Source organism: Cebus imitator, unplaced genomic scaffold (genome assembly GCF_001604975.1).
Source record: "Cebus imitator isolate Cc_AM_T3 unplaced genomic scaffold, Cebus_imitator-1.0 Scaffold39, whole genome shotgun sequence".
In the NCBI taxonomy this organism is placed as follows: Eukaryota; Metazoa; Chordata; class Mammalia; order Primates; family Cebidae; genus Cebus; species Cebus imitator.
The window spans coordinates 5,059,950-5,082,612 of NW_016107354.1; the positions used below are offsets into that span (position 1 = coordinate 5,059,950).

The 22,663-nt window shown below is 44.4% G+C and overlaps 1 protein-coding gene and 1 long non-coding RNA gene across 2 annotated transcripts in view; one reads left to right on the plus strand and one right to left on the minus strand.

Moving 5' to 3' along the window:
• The window catches only part of INSC (INSC spindle orientation adaptor protein), a 128,024-nt gene that overhangs the window by 69,309 nt on the left and 36,052 nt on the right, over positions 1 to 22,663 (plus strand). Inside the window, exons 6-7 of the mRNA XM_017525797.2 lie at positions 5,279 to 5,392; positions 14,512 to 14,637. Coding sequence (XP_017381286.1) covers positions 5,279 to 5,392; positions 14,512 to 14,637 — 240 coding nt within the window. The remainder of the gene's footprint in view (positions 1 to 5,278; positions 5,393 to 14,511; positions 14,638 to 22,663) is intronic.
• LOC108302255 overlaps positions 1 to 22,663 on the minus strand; it is a 112,134-nt gene that overhangs the window by 36,179 nt on the left and 53,292 nt on the right. The window lies entirely within an intron of this gene.

Genomic DNA, 22,663 nt, shown 5'->3' on the forward strand with positions numbered 1-22,663 from the left:
TTCATGTATTTTTAAGTGTGAATGATGATGGTATCAAGTTGTTTTGGTATTTAGAATCTATTGAATACATCTGAAAGAGTGATGTAATGGTTTTATTTTACATCAATATTTGCGATTTCTGGAAGTTACATTCTTTCCAACTTTGCTTTTTAAACTTATGATAAAAAATTTAGCTGTCAAATTAAAAATGTACAAGGGTTCATATATTTTTCAAAATGTTTTTAGGGTTAAATTACAAAAAATATTCTTTTGACGTAAGATACACAGGTGCTTCTCGTTCTGTATCAGGAGGGCTGTTGTCCCTGTCTCTTGCTAGAGGGTTGCTTAAACTTTAAGATCCCTTCTGCTGGGAAGAGTTTTCATTTGGTTTCCACACTTGCTGCATTTGAACATCATCCTCAGCAGATACCCGAACTGAGGCCACTCTTGATGTTCCCGAATTCTGAGTCCAGGAGGGCCAGTACCTTTGCCAGGTGCTTCTCAGAATAGCATCTGCCTATAGCTTTTGAATGTACCAGTTTTGAATAGTATTTCTTTCTGCTACATTTTTTTTTTCAGTAATGAACTCTCCCTCCAGTGTTCTCTTTCCCTCTGTTAATCCTCTATTCCTTTTAGAGAGACTCATTTGAATTTCTAACAATTTATTCTTCTTCTCATGTTGGTCTTTTTCCTTTTCTAACTCAGAGTGAATGCAGTATCTGGATCTGAGCTACTTTTCTGCTTTGACTTCCCTTTGCTTTCTGACACATTGTTTTGTTTTTCCAACAAACTAATCTAGATGTTGAGATTTCCCTGATTGGGAGAAATGAAATTAAGTTTTGTGTCTGTCAAAATACTTTAGTTCTAAGAGATCTTATCCACATTTATGTTCCTAAATTGAATATTCCCACTTAGGAGGTATTTTCCCATCCGACCAATAGCTCATCTAAACCTGGATATAATTATTATTTTGTTTATCTTCTCTTCAGCACATCCAGTCTTTCTGTGCTTCCCTCAGAGTCCTAATTCATGCATTTCTCCAGCGAGTTCTGTTAGGACAAAGGAAATACTGTATCCCTACTTCAACAAGCTTTCACCTGAGATGGTTTATCCAGTAATCCTTCAAATAGTTCATGTTGGTCTCTGTAGTCTTTTCCTGTGTTCTGAGCTCTATTATTAAAACATTAAAAAAAAAACAACAAACCCAACAGCAATTGATTTTATTATATCTCATAATTTTAAGGGTCAGTAATTTGGATGGGGCTTGCATAAGTGATTCTTCCATTCCATGAAACAACAACAGATGTTGTATTCAGCTGGCAGGTAGCTTGAAGAGTGCTAGACAGTAGTATTCACTTGCATGTATGGTGCCATGGAGGGGATGGCTGGAAGCCTGGTCTTAGCTAAGGGTATTGGTAAGGATCCTACACTTGGGTTTTCTAGCACGATAGTCTCAGAGTTATCAAACTTCTGATATGGAAGATCGGGGCTCCCAAAACAGTATTCCAAGATGACTGGGTGGAAGCTTCAATCAAGGGTTTTCAAAACCTGGCCTTGAAAGTCTTAAGACCACTTCTGCCAAATGCTGGCTTCTATTAGTCAAGCAAGGCATTAAGACCAGCCTAGATTCAAGGGAAAAGGAATTAGAATTCATCTGTCTATAAAATAAGTAGAAAGGAATTTGTAGCCATCTTTAATCTACCCCATCCTGTCAATAATACCAGCATTTCCAAAACCTAAAATGCAATAAAATAAATAAATGGGGAAAAAAATAATACCAGCATTTTATGCAACCCCTTTGCACAGATGGCTACTCTACTAGGTCTGATTATTGACATTTCTATCCAAAGCTTTACAGAAAGATCTTATAATATTTTCCTGGCTCCTTCTGAGGAGCTCATGCCAATTTTGTTTTTGAGAGTTTACCTTCCTTCTGATAGATTTCTCTGGGTTGCAGTCACTCTTTTTCAGATTGACAAACAATGAAAAATACATTTTTTTCTTTTCTAATTCCTTATCCAGAGAAGTTAAACTGCATGCATCTCCTTAGCCCCCTTTTATCTCTTTCCCTTGGTATTTAAGATCTTATTTTTTTGTTTCATGTCTGCCTAGTATGAATTTTAAGAAAATATTTGTCATTTGGCCTCAGCCTGTCTTCTTTTATTTTTTTTTCAGTCTTTTACCACTCTTCTCATGATATAGATTGAGGCATATTTTTAAAACCTCCAATTTCTGCTTGATTTCCTGAAGAAAACACCTTGATTTGTAGAGACTGTCAGTTTGAGGCATACACTAACGTAGTAGATAGGCAATTCCTGTGATGGGTACAGAGGAAGAAGCAGAAGCAGTCAAGGAAAGCCATTTTGCAGGTCTGACATCTGAGAAAGAAAAGGAGGAAGGAAAAGAGACAGGGAATCAAGCCAAAATCTCCTGATGCAGGAGTCACCTGTCCCACAGTCATGCTGGCTCAGTTATAGCTGGGAGTAGCTTAGGGGAAGTGTGGCTTTGGCAAGAACACAGGGTGGATCCACAGGGGCAGTTGCAAGGTCCTCACTCACAAGCTCTGGTTACCAACACATAGTGTTAAATGTGAAGGGAATGGGAAGCCAGGATGAAGACTCACTCTCCTATTTGGTGAGAGCTATTAATGAGACTGGACAGCAGCCTTGCCTTGAGGCTTCCATCTCCTCTAGTCCAGGTGAGGTCCGGCCTACATTAAAGAAGATGGATTTACTGACCTTCGAAAATGGGACATTGAATTCAGAGGAGTCAGGGCCCAACTCCTCCGTAGACCACATTTGTAAGCTTAGTCAGGTCTACATCTGTTTCTTCCACTACAAAATGAAGACTGGACATATTATTTCTGTGGTCCTTTCCAGCTCTGACATATGGATATTTAGGGCCTTGAAGATTTCAGTGGCATCTTTGATTTCATCTTTCCAGATTTACACTGTGGAAAGGATGCTTACAACTTTTCTTTGTCAGAGATCTGATTCACTGAGACATATCTGAGGTATAATTACTGTATATATGTGTATAGACATTAACATGAAATTATTCTCAGATTTAAATTGTCTAATATTAGCAGCTGATTGCAAAAGACATTGGGTTTGAATTGTTTAATGTAATGCTAATTTGCTTCAAGTGCAAACACTAATCAGGAACATTAGGTAATTATCATTTAGGTACAGGACCCCAACATATGAAATCTGCATTTTCATGTGAGCATTAGTATCACACGTGTAGCTGCTTACGGTAACGGTGGGGAAGAATTCTAAGAAGTGTGATTATTACAGAGATCTGTAGTGACAAATCTTGCTTATTAATTTTACCTTTTGTTGAATCTCTAACAAGAGACATCTATCAAAACTTAGAGCATAATTTTTATATTTAATGTAGTTTCATTAAATACACACTTAATCTTAGACTGCTATATCTAGATTAGCATAATGTGTGTGTGTGAAGAATTTCATAAATTTGAATAAAGAAGACAAAAGGGAGAGCAATTTACCTTGAGCCTCAAACCTCTTAATTTTAATCATTTTACAAACAGGGCAACCAAAGTATAAGGAGCTTATCTTAACTGCACAAGATCACAAAATTATAACTGCTTACAATTTTATTTTGCTTTCACCTGGAAGGTACCATTAGAAGTCCTTTATATATATTGACAACCTTAAAAATGGACACAACTCCCTTAAAAGATAGAAATTGTTATTTACACCATTTTAATTATTTATTTATTTGAGATGGGGGTCTTGCTATATTGCCCAGGCTATTCTTGAACTCCTGGACTTGGCCCTACCCCCTGCCTCAGTCTTCTAGGTAGCTGAGACTTATAGGCAAGTACCACTGCAGCCAGCTTATTTTTACACCACTTTATAGATGAGGAAACTGAGGCAAAGAAAAGCTAAGCTGCTCCAAGTGTTGCTCTTAACTGTCTTTTCCATAACACCGGTGTTTAATTAAAAATAAATTTCACATGGCTCACGCCTGTAATCCCAGCACTTTGGGAGGCCTAGGCGGGTGGATCACGAGGTCAAGAGATCGAGACCATTCTGGTCAACACGGTGAAACCCCGTCTCTGCTAAAGCTACAAAAAATTAGCTGGGCATGGTGGCGCGTGCCTGTAATCCCAGCTGCTCAGGAGGCTGAGGCAGGAGAATTGCCTGAACCCAGGAGGCGGAGGCTGCGGTGAGCCGAGATCGCGCCATTGCACTCCAGCCTGGGTAACAAGAGTGAAACTCCGTCTCAAAAAAAAAAAAAAATTTTCACTTTAATGTTTTAAAATAAACCTGGCAACTCAAACTGCATGAGTGGCTTCTCAGAGCACCCAGGTCTGGAGATCTTACTTTCTTGCATGAGGCCCTCAAAAGTTGCTCTTCCCAGTCTCTGCCTTCATTCTTTCTAGGAGAAACTTGAGCTACTGGCCTTAATTAGCAGGAAGGAATCCTTTATAATCAATGAATCACATGCTCCAAAGCAAATGGCGAATAATGAAGTGGCTTCAAGTTACATAAAAAACGTTCCGCCAGAAATTAGCTAAACTTTTCTAGAAATAATCTTTGTATTGTATTTGTTAATGAATCTTTCATTTGCTTTCCTTCCCGAATCTCCCTTGGTCTTATGTTCAGTCATTTCCAGCACCTCTCACCACTACCCTCAGGTTCTTCAGCCTTGATCAGTGTGACATTCCTCACCTAACTACACACCCTTTGACAGGATTCCCAGTGTTGCTATTTCGTTTTGGCCATACCCCCCAAACAATAAGCTACTGGAGAGGGCAAATATCCAAGAAAAAATATCCCTCAAGCAATAAACTCCCGCGGAATACTTTTCTTGACAACCCTTGAACCCATCACTCAGCTGGAGTTCACCGTTGGCTAATAGGCATTCAAAATGAGCAAATTCTTTGGTCATAGCTGTAGCCACTTATTGGCTTTTAACTTGATGGTTTCTTAATTTAACAGATGATTTATGTTCTCTTTAGAAGCCAATAGTATTTGTTGAGCCCATCAATGTCGGGGACTGATTTTCTGAGGGATTAGGGCAAGGCTAATTATTGCCCATGTCCCAGGGGTTTCAAATGATCCCATATCTCTAAAAGGTAGCTTAGACTTTACCTTGACTGATACCTTTCCCAAAACTAGAAACTCATTGCCCTCACAGTGGGTCAGTGGATAGGGGCAGGAGTACATTCCATGGTTACCATTAGGAGCATGGGCCCACTGGTGTTCCACTAAAATGAGCAGAGGGTAGAGGTGGTGAGTAACTAGCTAACTTTTCTCTCTCTCCTTAGGCACTGGTGAGAAAAATTGATGCCTCGGACAATATCTACACCACAGAGTCCACTACAGGGAACCTGTTCAGCCTGACCCAGGAGGGGGCTCCTTTGTGCCGCATCATAGCCAAGGTGAGCTTCATGCTTAGGGGCCAAAATGGCAGGCCTCGGGAAGCTCACTTGTTCAATGGGAATGGCTGGCTAAGGACGCCTATCTTGGCCCCTGCATTAGCTTGCTGTGTGACCTTGGGAGAGTCACCTATCCTATCTGGGCCTTGGTGTCTCCATTTTTAATAGGTGGCTAGCTAGCCCCTCTGATTTCATTTCCCACCTGAGACAGAAATCTGGTGCCCTCAGAGCCTCTATCATCTTTCTTTACGTAGTTTATGTTATAAATACCAACCCTCCTTCTCCATCTCCACACATCCTTTCCTTCCTGGTAGCTGTGGCGTCCTGAGGTCCATGGGATGTGGTGATTTAGTGAATAAAGAGACCATCTGGCATGTGGCATTTTGGGTAATCTATTGACCTTATATGGCTCCCTGACATCATGGTTGTAAGACATGTGCTGTCTTAAACACAGTTCAAAGAAAAGGTTTCTTTCATATAGACGTATGTATACCTTAAACTCTATCCACATCTCTTAATGCTGCTGCCATAACAACATACACCCCATGATAATTAGCAGTAGCATTAGCAGGAGAAAGAGGAGGAACAGGTCTACAAACATGACCTTTGCCACAAACTCAGAGGCATTTGTTTTCTGGGTTCCCATCCAGTGCTCTCAGTACCTTTTTATGTCCCCTTAGAATCTTGTGAACCTCAGCATCTGCCTATGATCCCTGGAAAAGCAGGAGGAGAATCTGGGTCCTCTATTGTTTTGTCACCAAAGATACTGGCCCCTGTTCAGCAGGCATAAAGACAAGATGGGCTCTGACATACACTGTCTCTGCCTGTCCTAAGCTTTCCTACTTCTTCCCCAAAAGGAGGCCATACAGCTCTCTGAACAAAATAAAATGTAAGGATTTGCTCAAGGAATACAAGAAGGGAGAAGAATGCAGGCTAAACTTCAAAGCAGGCTTGATTCAAGTAATGCATCTCAATTCTGTTGGCATCCTTTTAGGCCTTTCTATTAGTTTCTCCCTCTCCCAGGCTGAAGAGGAGCCCAGAAACAGCCTCCCTCTCTCCTCTGGCTCTCTCTGTTGGTTGGGTCCTACATTCTGACCATAGGCTGGGGTGGCTGTGGCTGTCCCAGCTGCCTGTCTGAGGAGAAATCAGAGGAAGGACAAGGACATAAGTTATTGCCTTCACACCTTTTGTCTTTGTGATTTGAACATCTTTCTCTCTTGCCACTTGGAAAACTCTTACTCAGCATTCCACACTCAACACTGTATTCTTCTGTATTGCTTTCCAGACACCCTCCTGTGATATCTAAAAAGAGTAGCAGGCACTGTCTCAGCACTTACCATATTCATTTTGTTATGTGTTTTAAGCTGTGTGCTTTTTAAGGACAGAAACATCTGAATCATCTCTGTGTCCTTAGTGCCTAGTGCAATGTCTGCACAAAGTGGGTACTCAAAGAGTTTGTTGAATGAGAAAGTTACAAATTCATAGATCTAAAATCTCTGAGAGTTGAGAGGGAACTGAAGTTCATTTGACCTTCAACTTCGGTAGGGTGTTCTGAGGGGCTGTTGAGAATCCAGTGGGTCATCCTGTATCCAGAAAGAGATTTACTGGGTATGAAGTTTTTAAATAGACCCTCTTATCTCTCATGTCCCCAATTCTAAGGCAAGCTCTCAGAGTACTTTTTGAGAGTACAATTTGAGAGCTACAAAGCTGGTATGGTACTCCCTAACAACATTTATACTCAGGCTAGATTAATATATATTGGAAGATAATCCACATATATTTGATTCTATTATATTTCTGACACTATATCAATGAGGTCTCATGTAATTCTTATGATTCCGTAAAGAGGGTGGTACTAACATTTTATACAAATGAAGACACTGAGGAACAGAGAAAGTAAATAACTTGCTCAAGACCATATACCTAGCAAGTTGAATTGAGGGTATTCACATTGTGAACTTTGATTCCAAAAGATTCATTGCACTTATATGCCTGAAGTGGGTCTCAGATTTGTGAGGACAGAAGCTTATAGAATTACTGGGGCTTTACTTAAGTAAGTAAAAGATTGTAGAGTTATGAATTTAAAGTGGGTATTTATTTAGAACAAGAAAATAATTCAGGAATATTTCTAAAAGGCAATTCTATACCAGGTTGGTTTGCAATAATTCACCTACATGAGAAAGTGATGCCAAACACATGAACATATCCTACTAAACTCAAACCAAGCATGTCTCTCACACTCAACTTCATGGCTGGATCTGAAAAATGCCTGCTGCCACTCCAATACTACACTTGGAGAAGACTAAATCAAAAAGGATGGTGGTTTACATTAATTACAATGGGGGTTGTAACTCATTAGCTTCATGGTTAACTTGCCCCTGAACTTGGCTTCAAGACACTTAGAGCAAAAATAGGTAACTGGTAGCCCTAGCACCTCAGTAAGGTCTTTTGTTTCCTGTTTCTATTCTCCCTTTTCACTTGAGATGTGACATCATCATCAGAGACAGAGCCAGGGATCTAATTGATAGCAAAGTTATGTCCTTCAATAAGTTTGCTTAAGTTGCTAGTCACAGGAAGATGCCCCAGAAACAGTGGTTCCCCCTGCCCACTCTGTATCACAGTCCCTCAGGGAGTTTGTGGAAAACACAGATACTTTTACCCTTCCCAAGATTTCCTGGGGTCCTTGGGTAAGACCTGAGAGTTTTCATTTTAACAAGCTCTACAAGTAATTCTGAAGCATGGCCAGACACTCAGTATCACTGATCTAAGCCCTTAAAGCAATGTTAGGAGTAGAGCAGGGTAAATGCTTGTCAACTCTTGTGAGTGGAGAAGTGAATTGTATGTAATAGCAATAGCTAACATTTGAGTGTCGCTGTGTTCTGTCCTTAAGGTGTTACATACTTCATTTCTTTTAAGTCATGAAACCTTTCTATAAAGAAGGTACCATGTTGTTACCATCAATAGTTTAGGAAATGGTTTAAGGAGCTTATTCCATATCATGCAGCTGACAAGGAGTAGAGACAGAATTGAACCCCAGTCTCTTTAATTTTAATTCAGTGTTCATGGTCCTAAATCCCACAGTGGTGACTTCTGGTTCCATTCTTGGCCCTTCAGGTCCTTGAGCCAAAGTGTGACTCAGGAGTTCTCAATCCTGGATACATATTAGAACTACTAGGGAGCTTTTTTTGGATTCTGATTTAATTGGTCTGGAGTAGGTCCCGGGATGAATATTTTAGCTTTCCAAGTGATTATACTGTGTTAAATGGTTTGAGGACCTTTACACTCTTTTGGGAGTCATTTACATGTATTTAACCTGAAGAGCTTGTGGTCATGTTGGGGCGAAGGGGATGGAAGAGGTAGCATTGGATCTGTTTTCTCCAAGGCTTCTGTAACTCAAATATTTAACTTGGTCAAGAATGCTGACTGTAGATTTTTGTCTTGGTGCTGTGGGGGAACAGCAAACAGTTCCAGCCTCTGAGTTGAAACTGACTCAACGTTAGTTTAATGATTAACTCCAAACAGTAAGCAGATGAATTTCTTTTGGAACAATGATCAGTTTTCCCTTTCAAAATGAATTGCAAACACATGCTGGGTTTGGGTTCTCTGTATGGATCTGAGGTCTGGATGGGAAAAGGACTTGTTCTGAATGGTGCATGGGGTATGAAGATGTTTTATGTTTTGTAAAGAATGGGCCTTAGAAGTTTCCTGGGAAGGAAACTTTGCTGGGCAGGAACTCTGAAGCTCTGGGTGTTCATTTTCAGGACCTGGGCACTCAAGGTCTGTTTCCATGTGCCACTTGATATAGACAGCTCCTACCACCTGCCTGCATTTGTGCTTCATGTTCAGGAAAGCAGAGAGGGGACATGCATTTGGTTGTAAGTCAAGATGATGTTTGGCCTCCTGCAGAGTCAGTCCCCTGTCAGGACCAGGCCTTAACTCTAGTTAAACATTAATCCCAAATATTTCCAGTTGTAGAAAGCAGGGGAAAAGGCCTGTGTTGGGACAAGAGGGCAGCTCTCATCCCAGCTCTGCCACTAGCTCACCGAAGGAGGTTGGCCAGACCACTGGGGATTGACTCCTCCTTTAAGGCCTGAGGATGCTGGACTGTATATTTAAGACACCTTCCAAATCTATCATGCTGCCTGACTTTCCCAGTGTTTTCATGGGAAAAGTAAGGATGCAATTTTACTTTTATCCTGTTCTGTTTTAAAACACAAGGCTAAGGTGAACTGTTTTCCACATTTAGTCATCACTTCCTTTGTTTCTGTCCGCAGGCTTCTTACCTGTTCTGTCCCCTCCTCAGCTACTCAGAGATCTTGCATACCCCTAACACTCCCCTGGGCTCTCATGTGCCATGACCAAGAGTTGTTAAAGATTTAGAATGATCTTTTGGTTATTTACATGGGCCATACCCTCCAGAGCCTGCCAAGAGAGATACTTGAGTCTCACTGAATATTCACAACAACAATGATAATAATTACTATTTATTGGTGGTGTCCTATGTGTCCAGGCCCTGTGCAGGGACTTTCACACAGTTGCTGTATCTTGTCCACATGCACCCCTCCGAGAAGTGTATCAGTGACCTTCTTTTATAGGTTCTAACCTGTAAACCCCAGGACACACAGTGGTTGAATACCTTGAGCAGCTGACTCTTGAAACCAAATTTGTCCAGCTCTGGAGTCAGTGCTATTTCCATTTCACCAGCTCAGTTGGTTAAAACTTAGAGTCTCTCCCTTTCCAGACAAACTCTGCTACAACAAATCTGTCTCCCTCTTAATCAGTATTTCCTCTTTCTCTGCTCCTGGTCCACTGCACAGTCATCAGCTTGCTTGCTTTCGGTATAAGGCTGGTGGAGGTCAAAATTGGGAGGTACTGACAGGAGCTGGGTATGAATGGAAGAATCTGAGCTTTCTGAAGCCAAAAGTGATCAACTCTGGTGATGGGGGTGGTGATGACATCTGTAGTAGCAGTAGTAATAATAAATTTATTTTTATGGCACTCACTTTGTGCCAGATAATGTTCTAAGGGTTTTACACAAACAACGTATTTGAACCTCCCAACAATCTTCTGTGGTAAGCAGGACCTACCCCCATTTTCCAGATTCGGGATCTAAGACAGCAAAGAGGTCCACAGCTAGTAAGTGACTGAACTGGAATTTGTACCTGGCTATTGGGCAGTAAATGTTATGCGCCTGGTTACTGTTCTGAACTGCTTCTCAGCAGCCCCTCCTCTTCTTCTTCCTCCCACCTTCCTCCCCATTCTTTCCCTTCCTCCTACCCACCTTCCGTGCCCATTGTTTACTCAATCATGGTGCTATGCTTTCTATTCACCATCTCATCTGATGCTCCGACAGTCTTTCAATAAGTTGTAATTCCCATTTTGAAGATGAAGAAACAGAGTTTCAGAAAGGACATAAATAATTTATTCAAGCAGAGCTGGGATTTTACCCAGGTCTGTAGATTCCAGAAACTTAATCTCAACCTCTTGATCTGATGTTTAGGGTCCAAGGGATAGAGTAGACAGAGTGTTGAAGCAGAGAGAAGATTCTGGGAGGACTTCCATCTTTCCAGCTCATCTTTCCATCCCATCTTTCTGGACTGCAAAAGGGAGTTCCTGAATCTTCTCTTTGGGAGAAGATGGGAGACTAATTCCTCCACAGAATCACTGTGTTTGAGTTTCCAGTTCCGATAGTGAAGTAGGAGTTGGGAGTCTCCGACAAGCACTGGACAGTATCCTCACCTTGGATGCTCAGTAGCTGTACCCAATGTTGTGACAATGTGGGGCAGTGACCTAGTGGCTTTCCTTATCCACCTCTTTGGGGCCTGCTGTGGTGTTTGTTTGGGCCCTTCATCTATCTGAGATGCTTCTGGGAGAGAAACTTAGGCAACCTATCTGAGGCCTGTCCTCTCAACTTCTTGGGTTCCTCTGAAGGCTAAAGAATAAGCACAGACCTCTCTATGATGATGGTGGCAAACCCCATCCCTTCCCCTGTGCAGGGCACAGAAAACTCCTCTGGGCTTCATCAAAATTATCCCCCCACCACCAATAACTCCTCTGTTATTCCCTCCACCAGCAGCCCACGCTCCCTACAAGTGATTTCTTCCCACTTTATGACAGTTCATCCCAAATCTCTCTGAATAATTCATACTGTTATGCGGCTGGGCTCTGAGCCGGAGCTTTCTATAAAATTAAACAAGCTTCAGCCAACAGTGTGATTCTGCTAGCTCAGGCCATTCACTCCAGGACGAGGGCTGCACTTGGATCTTGAATGAGGGCTCCAGAGTGGTCCTCAAGACCAATCCATCTTATTTCCTCTATGGCCTCCTTCTTCCTCTCTCCTCCCATATATCCTAGCCCTTGGGGCCCCTTTCATGAGAGTATGAGACACTCTTCTAACCAGGAAGCCTCACATAGCCTGACGCTTACCCACTGTCCAGAACCAGGTAGTAGGCCTTTCCACATGCACTAACTCAACTGCACCCCTCAAAGCTCAGACATATAGCTATTGTAGCACATTTTTAGTCTAACACAACCAGCATCAAAAGCCAGGATTTAGACTAGAATCTCCTTCTTTTCGATCCAGGAATTTCCCCCTCCCTTTCCTGGTAGCTAAAAATGCTAAGAAGGCCATTTTTCATAGGCTTGAGAGAGATTTAATGAGACTCCAATGCAAATGCATGCAGAGGCTTAAATATAGTTGTGCTGGGCTCAGTACCTCCTGAGCCAAAGGAGGGCTGCCACATTCATCCTGGCTCAGGCCTCATGCATGTTCTTTGGCACTGTTTCTTCATTGTCTGCTGCAGATGTAAATGTCCATCAATCAGTCATCTCTCTCTCTCTCTCATCTATCTACATATATATGGAAATAATATAATATGATTTAAATAATATGTATATTTATAACTTATATAATATGCAATATGTAAATTATTTATACAATATGATTCAATATAAGCACACACATATATAAATATATATCTAATATGTAAATATATAGATAAATATTTACATCTGGAGGAATGCTAGTAATGACCAGCAGGACTGGCTGAGGAGAGCTTAGGACTTCTGTTTCTTTTCGTCTCATTTTGAAGAGTAACCTAGTTTTGCTTCAGTGATTTTTCTGAGTGAGATCTGTAAGTAGAACCCTCATGCAGATGTCCCAGGAGCCATGGGAAAGTAGGAAGGCAGGAGTAAATGTTGTGAAACAAGAAATCAGAGGGGTAAGTGTCTGTCTCATGTCAGACATTTTTATTGGAGTAATTATGTGCATTTAAAATCAGAATGGTTCTGTCTTGACCCTTTTACAACCCTCTACCCTCTGAGTTAGGGGCTCCTGCTCTGTGCTCCCTTAACCCAAATGGCATGGGTTGTACCCCCAACCACATGCCATTGCTTCTTTACCCAGCTTTGTATCTACTTTTAAAGTCATATGCCTTCTCTATGAGACCATGAGTTCAGTATGGAGGGGACTGAAGCAGTCTTGCTCAGTGTCCAGCATGATGTCTGGCATATAATAAACCATTAACATTTTTGAATGCACGCATGAATGTACCAGCCCTAAGCTATGCCCTTTCACACCAAAAGAAATGAGGGGAATTCAACCACCCCAAAGGGAATATAAAAGCTGTGATCACTCTTAGCTGATTCTAAAATGTCAGAAATTATGAACTCCCCCAGAGTTGGATGCCTTCATCTTGATCCCTGAAGTGATCAGCAGCAAAACTCTTAGAATGAAAAGGGCCCATGAGCCTATCGTTTTGGAGTGGAGGGGAAGGGAAGGTCCGGGATTCAGCTATTTTGGTGAATCTGTGCTGGGCTTCTTCTTTTAATTTCCCATTCATTGTTTTATCAGTCATTCACTGCTGTTTCCTCAGCACACATGAAACAGAGCCTGGCACATAGTATGTGCTTTTGTTGTCGGAGCTCTCAAAAATCTGATAGAGGGTAGTCTTTTGCTGAACTTGCCTTCTTCTGTAACATTTTGCTCAGTTTTGGGAACTGGTGCAAGGAGGTTAGTCCCAGGAGTGATGAGGTTAAAAGTGAGTGCCCTGAGGGACCCAGTTCAGATCAGTTGCTCATGCGTTATTTACTGCTGCCAACCCTAGGCACCCCGCCTGCCTTCAGGGTGGGAGAGAGACAGAGATCTAGGCAAAGCTAGATGTGGGGTATCCAATTCCTACCACTCTGGATGCCCCGGGTAGTGTTGCCACTGGTTTGCTGGGTACCTTGATTAGTCACTCTAGTGATCTCTTGGCTTACTTTGCCTCTAGAGTTAAGGTGGGCTCTGGTGATTACTATGAATAAGTCTGACTAGTTAGCCGGGCCCCTGGACAATGAGCTCCACACTCCCAGATTCTTGCCTGATGATGAACACTTTACTAGAAAGAAGTTTCCATAAATAGCTCTCATAAAAGGAAAAGTACATGTTCATCACACCCAAGAGCTGGGATGATTGTTTTTAAAAGTGTTATTATACACACACACACACACACACACACACACACACACGAGTAAATGAGAGAAAATGATAATGTGAACCCATCTAGACTTCAGTTTTTTTCAATAAAATAATAGGAGGAAATGGTAGTACTAATATAAATAAAACTTTTTTTTTTTTTTTTTTTTTTTTTGCCTGCCTCCCGCAGCAGTCGGAAGGACCCAAGGAATAGCATGGTGATTGTTGGCAGAGGAACCAGCTCTGGGCCTCTAGTCAGTTCCTTCCACCTGCCCCCGATTGGTTTCTAGGACCTGTTTCCTGTGACTGCAGACCTGCTCTATGGGGTGCTGCTCCAAGGGAGTTGCCAGATGTTTGACAACCCTGTTGAAGGGTGCTGATCACCAGCCCTAGCAAATATGCCTGCCTCACGCCCCTGGCTCCTGAGCCCCAGAAGCATTTAGGGTATCCCATCTCCAGCTTGAGCTATGAAGGGTGACATTATTTGTGGAGCCAGCATTTCACTGTAGTGTACATGGGGGCATGTGAGCGTGTGTGAGTGTGTGCGGGGCGGGGATTGCTGGATGAAGGGAGGACCCAAAAGCATATATGGTGAATGAGGGATGTCATTTATTCTTGAGTTAGCCCCAGACAAGGAAGGTGATGTAACATTTCTTTCTCTTGGCAGGAGGGTGGGGTCATGGCACTCTTCAAGGTTTGCCGGCAGGACAGTTTCCGGTGCTTGTACCCCCAGGCGCTCCGCACGCTGGCCTCCATCTGCTGCGTGGAAGAGGGTGTCCACCAGCTGGAGAAGGTAAGGACCGCTGGCTGGGTGGTGCCTGAGGCCCTTGATCTGGGTGGGGGTGAGGGACAGGCCTCATGGTGGCCATTTGTTCCTTTCCATGGAGCAAGTGACCCAGGCAGTCCTTTTCCCAGGCACCATTCTGATAGGGCTGCTGGGACCTGGACTGTGGGAGTTGGTGAAGAGGTGAAAGAGATGAGGACTGAGGAGCCTGACCAGGAAAGGCAGGGCTCAAAGGGACACTCAGCACTTCTGGAGAAAGGGGTGACTACTGGGGACACTCCTGTGGGATAGAACATGGTAGAAGGCAGGCAAGTCAGCGGGATAGTGTTGGGGTTCAGGGTGGTTGATTCTTTACCCACAGCAGGCCTCTTGAAGACAGAAGAGGATCCAGGTCCCTGGGGTGATAGAGTGGGCAAGTGTAGGGCAGCACTGGGTGCTTGGAAAAGCAGGTGGGGCTACTCTTCACTAAAGACTAATGGGCTTGGGTGACAGAGGTGGGAACCCCAGTCTAAGTGTTCACTGAGCCAAGATAGTGTGGGAGTAGGGTAGGGTTAGAGAAGGAATGTGGTGATCTGACAGGCCCTAGTGCTTCTCTTCAAGACTAACCTATGGTGACATAACTAATTCCAGCCACCCAGACCCCTGCCCTGGTTGTGGGGCTGAGGCTGCTCCTCCACCCAGACATGAGTGAGTCTGAGCTTGTGTATAGGCTCTCAGGGAGTCCAGCCAGGAGGGCTGGGGAGGTGGGGGCTGAAGTCTGGGGTTTCCCAACCAAGTTTCCAGGAAAGATGCTGAAAATTCTTATAGAAAAGTGGAAAAGCATGGTATGTCTTCATACTATGGTGGTGCCTGCAGGATTTGGTGTAGGATCGGAGTCTGTTTCTGTGAGCTGGTGTAAATGGGGATGGGAGCCAGCAAACTGCTCACTGTCCTTGGTATCAGTGTCCCACAGTCTGGTCCTGGCAGCCCAGATAATTCCACCCTACCCTCAGCTTCCTCACTTTGGTCTGGACTATTAGACAAATGGTCATCTTACTTTCTACCCTGCCTCCTTCCAAATCTACTCAGATTATTGGGACAGGGTCATAGAATCATGAACTTATTGATACTTTTAGCTAAGCATGAAGCATGGATGGGGAATCTGCTTATTTTACAGATGAGAAGGCTATGGGTCAGAATGAGGAAGCAATTTGCCTAAGGTGACAATGAGATAGTAGAGGAGCTGGTGCCAGTTCTTTGGACAGAGTGCCCCCTTCCCACTGGGTTGGAAGTCTTCATATTTAGCTGCTATGAGCACTAGATTTGGAGGTGAGAAATCCATGCTTACTTCTTCATTGTGCTATTCATTGGGTAGCTAGGTTCTGAGGAGAGAAGTGACTTGCTCAGAGAGAATCAAAAGCAAAATCTGAGTCTTCTAAGACTGAAATCAGTTACACTTATCTCCATTCCAGTGCACTGTCTGATGGTGTGAGCACAGACATGCTATGTATCTCTTATATGGCAAAATAGAGGAGTGGGGTGGGTGGTGAGAGAGAGAAACACAGACAGTTGGACTTGATAAAGGAAATGCATTGAGCATCCTCAAGTTCATGTGCTGAATAATTTCCTCCCTTCTCTCATAGAACTTGTTCTTCCTTTGATAGTATACAAATGACCAAATGGGGTTTGTTTCTCACCTTTCCTGTGTGGTTGGCAGGGAGTATGGGAAGAGAAAATAGAAGGAGCTTGGGATCACCAGCCCTCCGAAAGCAGCAGATTGTATGGGTTGAGTGAGCTTGCAGTGCAGAAGGAAGTTTTCAATTCAGGGAAGAAAAACAACAGAGCTTTTTGTTTGTTTGTTTAGAGATGAAAACTTGTGCAGCTAGGACAGCTGGAGGCATTTTTCCTTTTACCTACCTGATACTGCTCAAATGCCAGAGTGCTTTAATGTGTCCTTCCCAGTCCTGATGGCCCAGGACCTAGCCTGGGATTCAGACTCTGCCCAGCTCAGCAAAAGAAGAATGAGATGGTCATAGTCTAGGGCTTACTATGTGCCAAGTGCTGAGCTAGTCCACTACATATGTCCTTTCATGAATGCACCAGAACCTTGTGAGGTGAGCACTATTAGTATCTCCATCTTAAAGATAATTAAATGGAATCTCAGACAGTTTAAGTAACTTGCCTAAGTAACATAGTAAGTGTTGGAGCCAAAATTTGGATCCCCATCTGCCATAGTCCAACACCCAGTATGTGTTTCGGCTTTGCTGGTTTAATGGTTCCTCTGGGAGAACTGAAAGGTCCCTGCAGCTTAACCCCAGACCACCGTGCTGTTCCTGGTCAATGTGCTAACCTATCATGTTCCCAGCTGGCATAGGGATAGTAGCTTACCTGGACATTTCTCCCCTACAGGCCAGATTGCTTATAATACACAGACACTCATAAAGTATTTCCTCTGTGCCAGGCACTGAAGAGGGATAAGACTTATCCTGGTAAGGGCCTCTGAGTGATCGGAAATAACAACTATATTGTAGAGCAGTTGTAGAGATTGCAAAGTGATTCCACATGGATTCTAATTTCATTTGATGCTTGCTTCAAGTTTGAAAGTATCCCCACAGTATGGATGAAAAAACTGACGTCCAGAGAGGTGAAATGACTTCTTACACAAAATCATACATTATGTAATTCATTCAGCAAATATTTACTATCTGCTATTTGCCAGGCACTGTTTTAGATGCTGGGAGTATAGTAGTGAACAAAACAGACAAAACCCCTTGTCTTCATGGAGCTTACCTTCTAGTCTAGAAGGTAGCAAATTATGGTCCATGGACTAAATTCAGCCTTCTCTCTGCCTTGTATGGCGCATGAGCTAAGAATGATTTCTTTAAAAAAAATTTTAAATAGTTGGAAAAAAACCAGAAAAAGAATAAAATGTTGTGTCCCATGAAAAATTATGTGAAATTCAAAGTTCAGCATATAGTTTTGAGAACACAGCTACACCCATTTGTTTGGGTGTTCTCTATGTGCTTTCATACCAAAACAGCAGAACTGAATAGTTTCAACAGAGACCATATAGTGTGAAAAGCTAAAAATATTTACTCTCTGGCCATTTATAGAAAATTCTTGCCAAGCCCAGTTCTAGCAGGTAAGGAGGATGTCATGACCACAAAGAGAAGAGCAATAACTAACTTAATATCGAATACTTGCTTTGGCCAAGCACTTTGCTAAGCTCTTCCTTTCATCAAGTCATTTATTCCTTGCAGTCCTGTTATATCCCCACTGCTTACAGAAGAGAGGGAGAATCAGAGACTCTCAGGCAGTAATGTAATTCCTGTTATATCCCCACTGCTTACAGAAGAGAGGGAGAATCAGAGACTCTCAGGCAGTAATGTAATTCCAGCTCTGTTGGGCCACAGCCAGCCTGGGCTGTTAACCATTGTGCAGACCCAGGACTCAAAATCTGATATTGTGAGGCCAGTGTCTGTGCTCTTTTCCTCCATGTCATATTGCTTCCAAAGTTGTGAGAAGTTCCAGAGATACCCATGAGGGCCTTAATGTCCCCCACCCTCCACCCACGCCCACCTCCCTGGGTCCTGCCCATGCTTTCCACCCACTGTGACCTGAGCTGCTCAGCACTGCCCACACAGGCTCCGGTGAGGTTGGCCATTGTCAGTGTTGAGGATGGAAGGTGGTGAAGACCAGGCACAGGCCGGATTGTAGAAACCACAGAGTAACAGGTGAGTGAAGGTGGAGCGGGGAATTGCGGTTCCCCAGGGCTTTTGCCAACCACCTACTTACTGGTTCATGGCCTAATTAGATCACATCGAAGATGCAGCCTTCCCCTCCTGATTTACTGGACTGGCTTTCTCGCTGAGGTTCGCTTAATTAATTGGCAGTGGGAAATGTGCTGGATTTGGTGAAATTCAACACTGTTGTGCAGCTTCTCTCTCCTTTCCTTCAACCTGGAAGAGGTTCATTAAATCCTGCACAGCCCCCAGTGGAGTTGTGTGTCTAGACAGATCACTGCATCCATCCCAATTGCTACTGTGTCATCCCTGACCGTTGCCGGGTTTGGGGGACTAGTGTGGTCATAGATTCAGTCATGGTCTCATTCATTTACTCAGGGTAAGTCATTTTGTCTGCTTCTTCATTTCTTCTGTCTGCCAGGCAGTCATTCACTTAATTTTAAACTCACTCAAATCCCAGTGCTTTAGGAGGGTGAAGCAGGAGAATCGCATGAGGCCAGGAGTTCCAGACCTGCCTGGGCAACACAGCTAGATCTTGTTTCGTAAAAATAAAATAAAATAAGATAAAATAAATATTAAAGTAAACTTGCTCACTTTTTTGTTCTCTCATGAAGTCCACCACTGATTGACCCTATGAATTTATTCTTTTATCACTGAAGCAGCCTAGTACAGTGGAGAGACTGGGAACTTAGAGAACCAGGCAATCCTGGGTTTGAACATATTTTTCTTACTGTGAGCTTGAATATGTTATCCTGGGAAACTTGCTTAGCACAGTTCCTTGATCAGTAAAATAAGCCTATAAAATCTATCTCACGTACAGTAATATGATGCTTGGCACATAGTAGGATATGAATAAATGGTGGCTACTGTGACTGTGGCAGGTCCAATGCTAATCGCTGGGACTTTGAAAATGAATGAAAGGTTAGGGTCTGTTGGGGAAGGGAGGGCTGGCATGTGGGAGAGGGGCTGGCCTGGTCAAAGTTGCAGTGGAGTGCACATATGGAGAAGCTGGGTGGCGCGGGGGCATGAGTCCTCATAGCCTTTCCCTTTTACAGGCGAGGAAACTGAGACTCAGAGTGTTTCCTCAGTCATAAATGTAGAGCTTGGATGCAAACCCAAGTATGGCTGGTTCTAAACCCCTGCTCTTTCCTCTGCTACCTGGGGAGAGCTGGCCCTTCTGAGGTAAGGACTGCAGAGGGATGACTTCCTGGGAGCCAGGTTCTCTGTGTTGGCCTGGGCAGGGGGCAGACGTGGACACCCACCAAGCAGGAATGTAGGAGGCAAGATGTCAACACACAGCAAAGGCCTCTCCACTGTCTGACAGGCCTTTTATGGCCCCATTCTTTCTTTTCAGAGCTGCTACATGGAGGTCTGGTTCATCCAGGCCGCAGCCTCCCTGAATCTTAAGCTTCAGGACATCTGTCCTTCCTTCCCTGTGCCCTCATCTGACATCACTCTTCATTCCCCAGCCCTGTGCTGGGCTCTGGGGAAAAGACAGGCTCCCTGCCTCTCAGGATGGCTGAATGGGGAGAGGCCCAGCAGGACAGAGCGTGGGAAAGACTGCGTTTTGCTCCTAATCATAACTGTGCCCCTTCCCCCCGCCCCGACCCCATCCCATTAGGTGAATGGTGTCATAGTGTGTAGATCCCAGGGCAAAGCTGCTACTTTCTTGCTAGAGTTGGTTCTAATATATAAGCCATCAGAGGCCACAGGCAGGAGGCCCCACCTCTGGTGGGGTTGCCAGTGCAGGCATCACCAAAGAAGCAGTGGAGCTGGGCCCAGAAGGGCCAGGGAGGAGCTCCCAGGCAGGCCGGAGGAAAGCAGTCGTAACAAGGGCAGGGGCAGGGGGACTCCACAGCAGGGAGCCACCTCATGGTACTCCAAGTCTTTCAGGGTTTCTGTATTCAGTGAACGGAGGGAGCCCCAGAGAGGAGGCAGTGTTCTCTGGACCTCAGTTGGGAGAAGACTGGAGGGAGAAAATGAGGGCCAAGGAGAGAGTGAGGGCCCCAGAGCCACACAGTCCAGTGAGAGCAGATAAACTCAACCCAGCAGGGTAGACTGCTCAGGGTGGCCTTCCTGGAGGACTGGAGCTGTCAAGGTGGACTGGCGTTACTATAGGGGAGGACTGCAGGGTTTGGGGAAGGCTGAAGAGAGGTGAGGGAGCAAGTCACTTCTCTCTGAACCCTGCTTCCTCTTCTGTAAAATGGGACTATCACCTCCTTTACGGGGCTATTATGGTGATGCAATGAAACAATATGAATGGGGCTTGCAGCAATGGTGCCTGCATGGAGAAAGCACTCAGCCTGTGTCCCTTTCCTTTTCCTCTTCCCATGTCCATTCATCTCCACTTTTTCAGGCTGGTCTGGGAAAAACTTCACATTGCCCCCAAAGGACCTGGTTATTGGGGATTTTGCAATGACCCTGGCAGGGTGTGAGATGCTCTGAGTAGTGAAAGGGAAGGTCAGGGCACTGCTGGTTCAGGGATTGTAGTTGGATAGGGCCAAGCCAGGATGGGGTTGGAGGGAGCTGGGGACTAGAGCTGGGCTGGGGACTGTGGTCCAGATGAGAGGCTGGGGTTGTAGGGGACAGGAAGCTACAGGTCTGTGGCCATAAGGAGTGGGAGGCACTCAAAGCCCAAGGCTCAGACAACCTCCAGGACAGCCTGGTAATTGTCTTCTTCAGCTTTAAGATCAGAGACAGCCTTGCTTTCTAAAGAGCATCCTTATATTCTCACCCTCTCTCTTTTGTTTTATTTTTTCAAATAATGAGTTAGTTCACCCTGTGCTGGAGCCAAGGGGGGAGTTTAATGAAAATCAATACAGAAATTAAAGATGGGGGAGAGAGGGGAGGAGGGCTCAATTTCAAGTCCAAGAAGAAAATCACCAAAGGCAAGAGCTGGGAAAAGTGCTGCCTATCTCTATGCAGCTCCCTCACGCCCCACCCTTGTTTCCTGGGGCAACTTCTTGGCATCAATAGGCCCTGACAGCTGAGGTGCTGGGCTGGATGAGAGATGAAGACAGGGAGACCTAGACTCAGCTCTTGAAATCCCAGAGACCCTGAGCAGGAGGGAGTGGGCTGCAAGGGCGAGTGGTGGGCAGGCTCTGTGGCTCCAGCTGCCATTTTACAGGAGTCTATCTTTACTGCCTGCTCCCTGTATGATGACAGATGGTCAGAAATAGTTAATTTTTGCAAAAAATGAATAAAAATTCAAACAAGCAAAAAAACCTGACTTCAACCAGTTTTTCTTACCATTATGTCCATTTGCTTTTCACAGTCATTTTGTAAGGAAGGCAGGGAGAGATGGTCACCTCCATCTTATTTACAGAAGAGCAAATTGAGGCTGGAAAGGATAGAGATACTGGAAAGGACAGAGGCTGGACTGAGAACCCTGCATTTTTGCTCCTAATCATAAGTGCACCCCCCAGTCCCATTAGGTGAATTGTGTCGTAGTGTGCAGATTCCAGAGCCAAGCTACTACTTTCTTGCTAGAGTTGGTTCTAATATATCATCCAGGCTGAATAGAGACAGAGGAGCTATAAATGCAAGGCAAAAAAAAAAAGTACTTGCTTAATTTGTTTTGCAGTCCCTTCTTTACCTAGGAGTAGCTTCTAGAGAGAAGCTTTGAATGAAGGTCCCAGGATGCCTCTTTACCTATCTTTGGGGCTCAACCCATCTAGAATTATCAGCTTCCTCCATTCCTCACACCCGCAGGCACTGGCCTTCAACTTCCCTGGGAATGGGCTAAGGCTTTGCAGAGAGCCCAAGGGTCCCAGGTTAGCTGTCTGTGCTGTGACTCTGGCTGACAGGCAGAAAGGAATTGGGGCTGGCACTGTCACTATCACCCTTCCCTGCTTTGCAAGGGGGCAGAGCCTATGACCGAGCCTTCCCAGAGGGAGTGTGGCTTCTTCACTTTCAACATGCCAAGGCTCCTGTCTGTCTGTCTCGATGGCAGGGGTGGGGGCACCTAAGGAGGCCAGGATGCAAAGAGGCAGGAACTAAATCAACCACAATGCTCCACCTGCCCTCTCCCCTTCTAACAAAGATCTAGGCTGAGATTATGGGCCAGTACTTTCCAGACTGAAGGAGGGCCTTGCTGGATCAGGGGCTGTGCCTTTCCCACCAGGTCCAACCTGAGTTTGGAGAAGGGAATGGGGCTGCCAGGCAGTCTGGGTGCCTAAGTGCAGCAGTGAGTTTGCAGGAGTAGGCTCCATCCTCAGAAGCTCAGCAGGACCCCATGAGCTGTGCAACAGCGGCCCCTGGTGGATATGAATACCAGTGGCAACTCCATCAGGCTGCCTGCTGCAGGCTTCTGG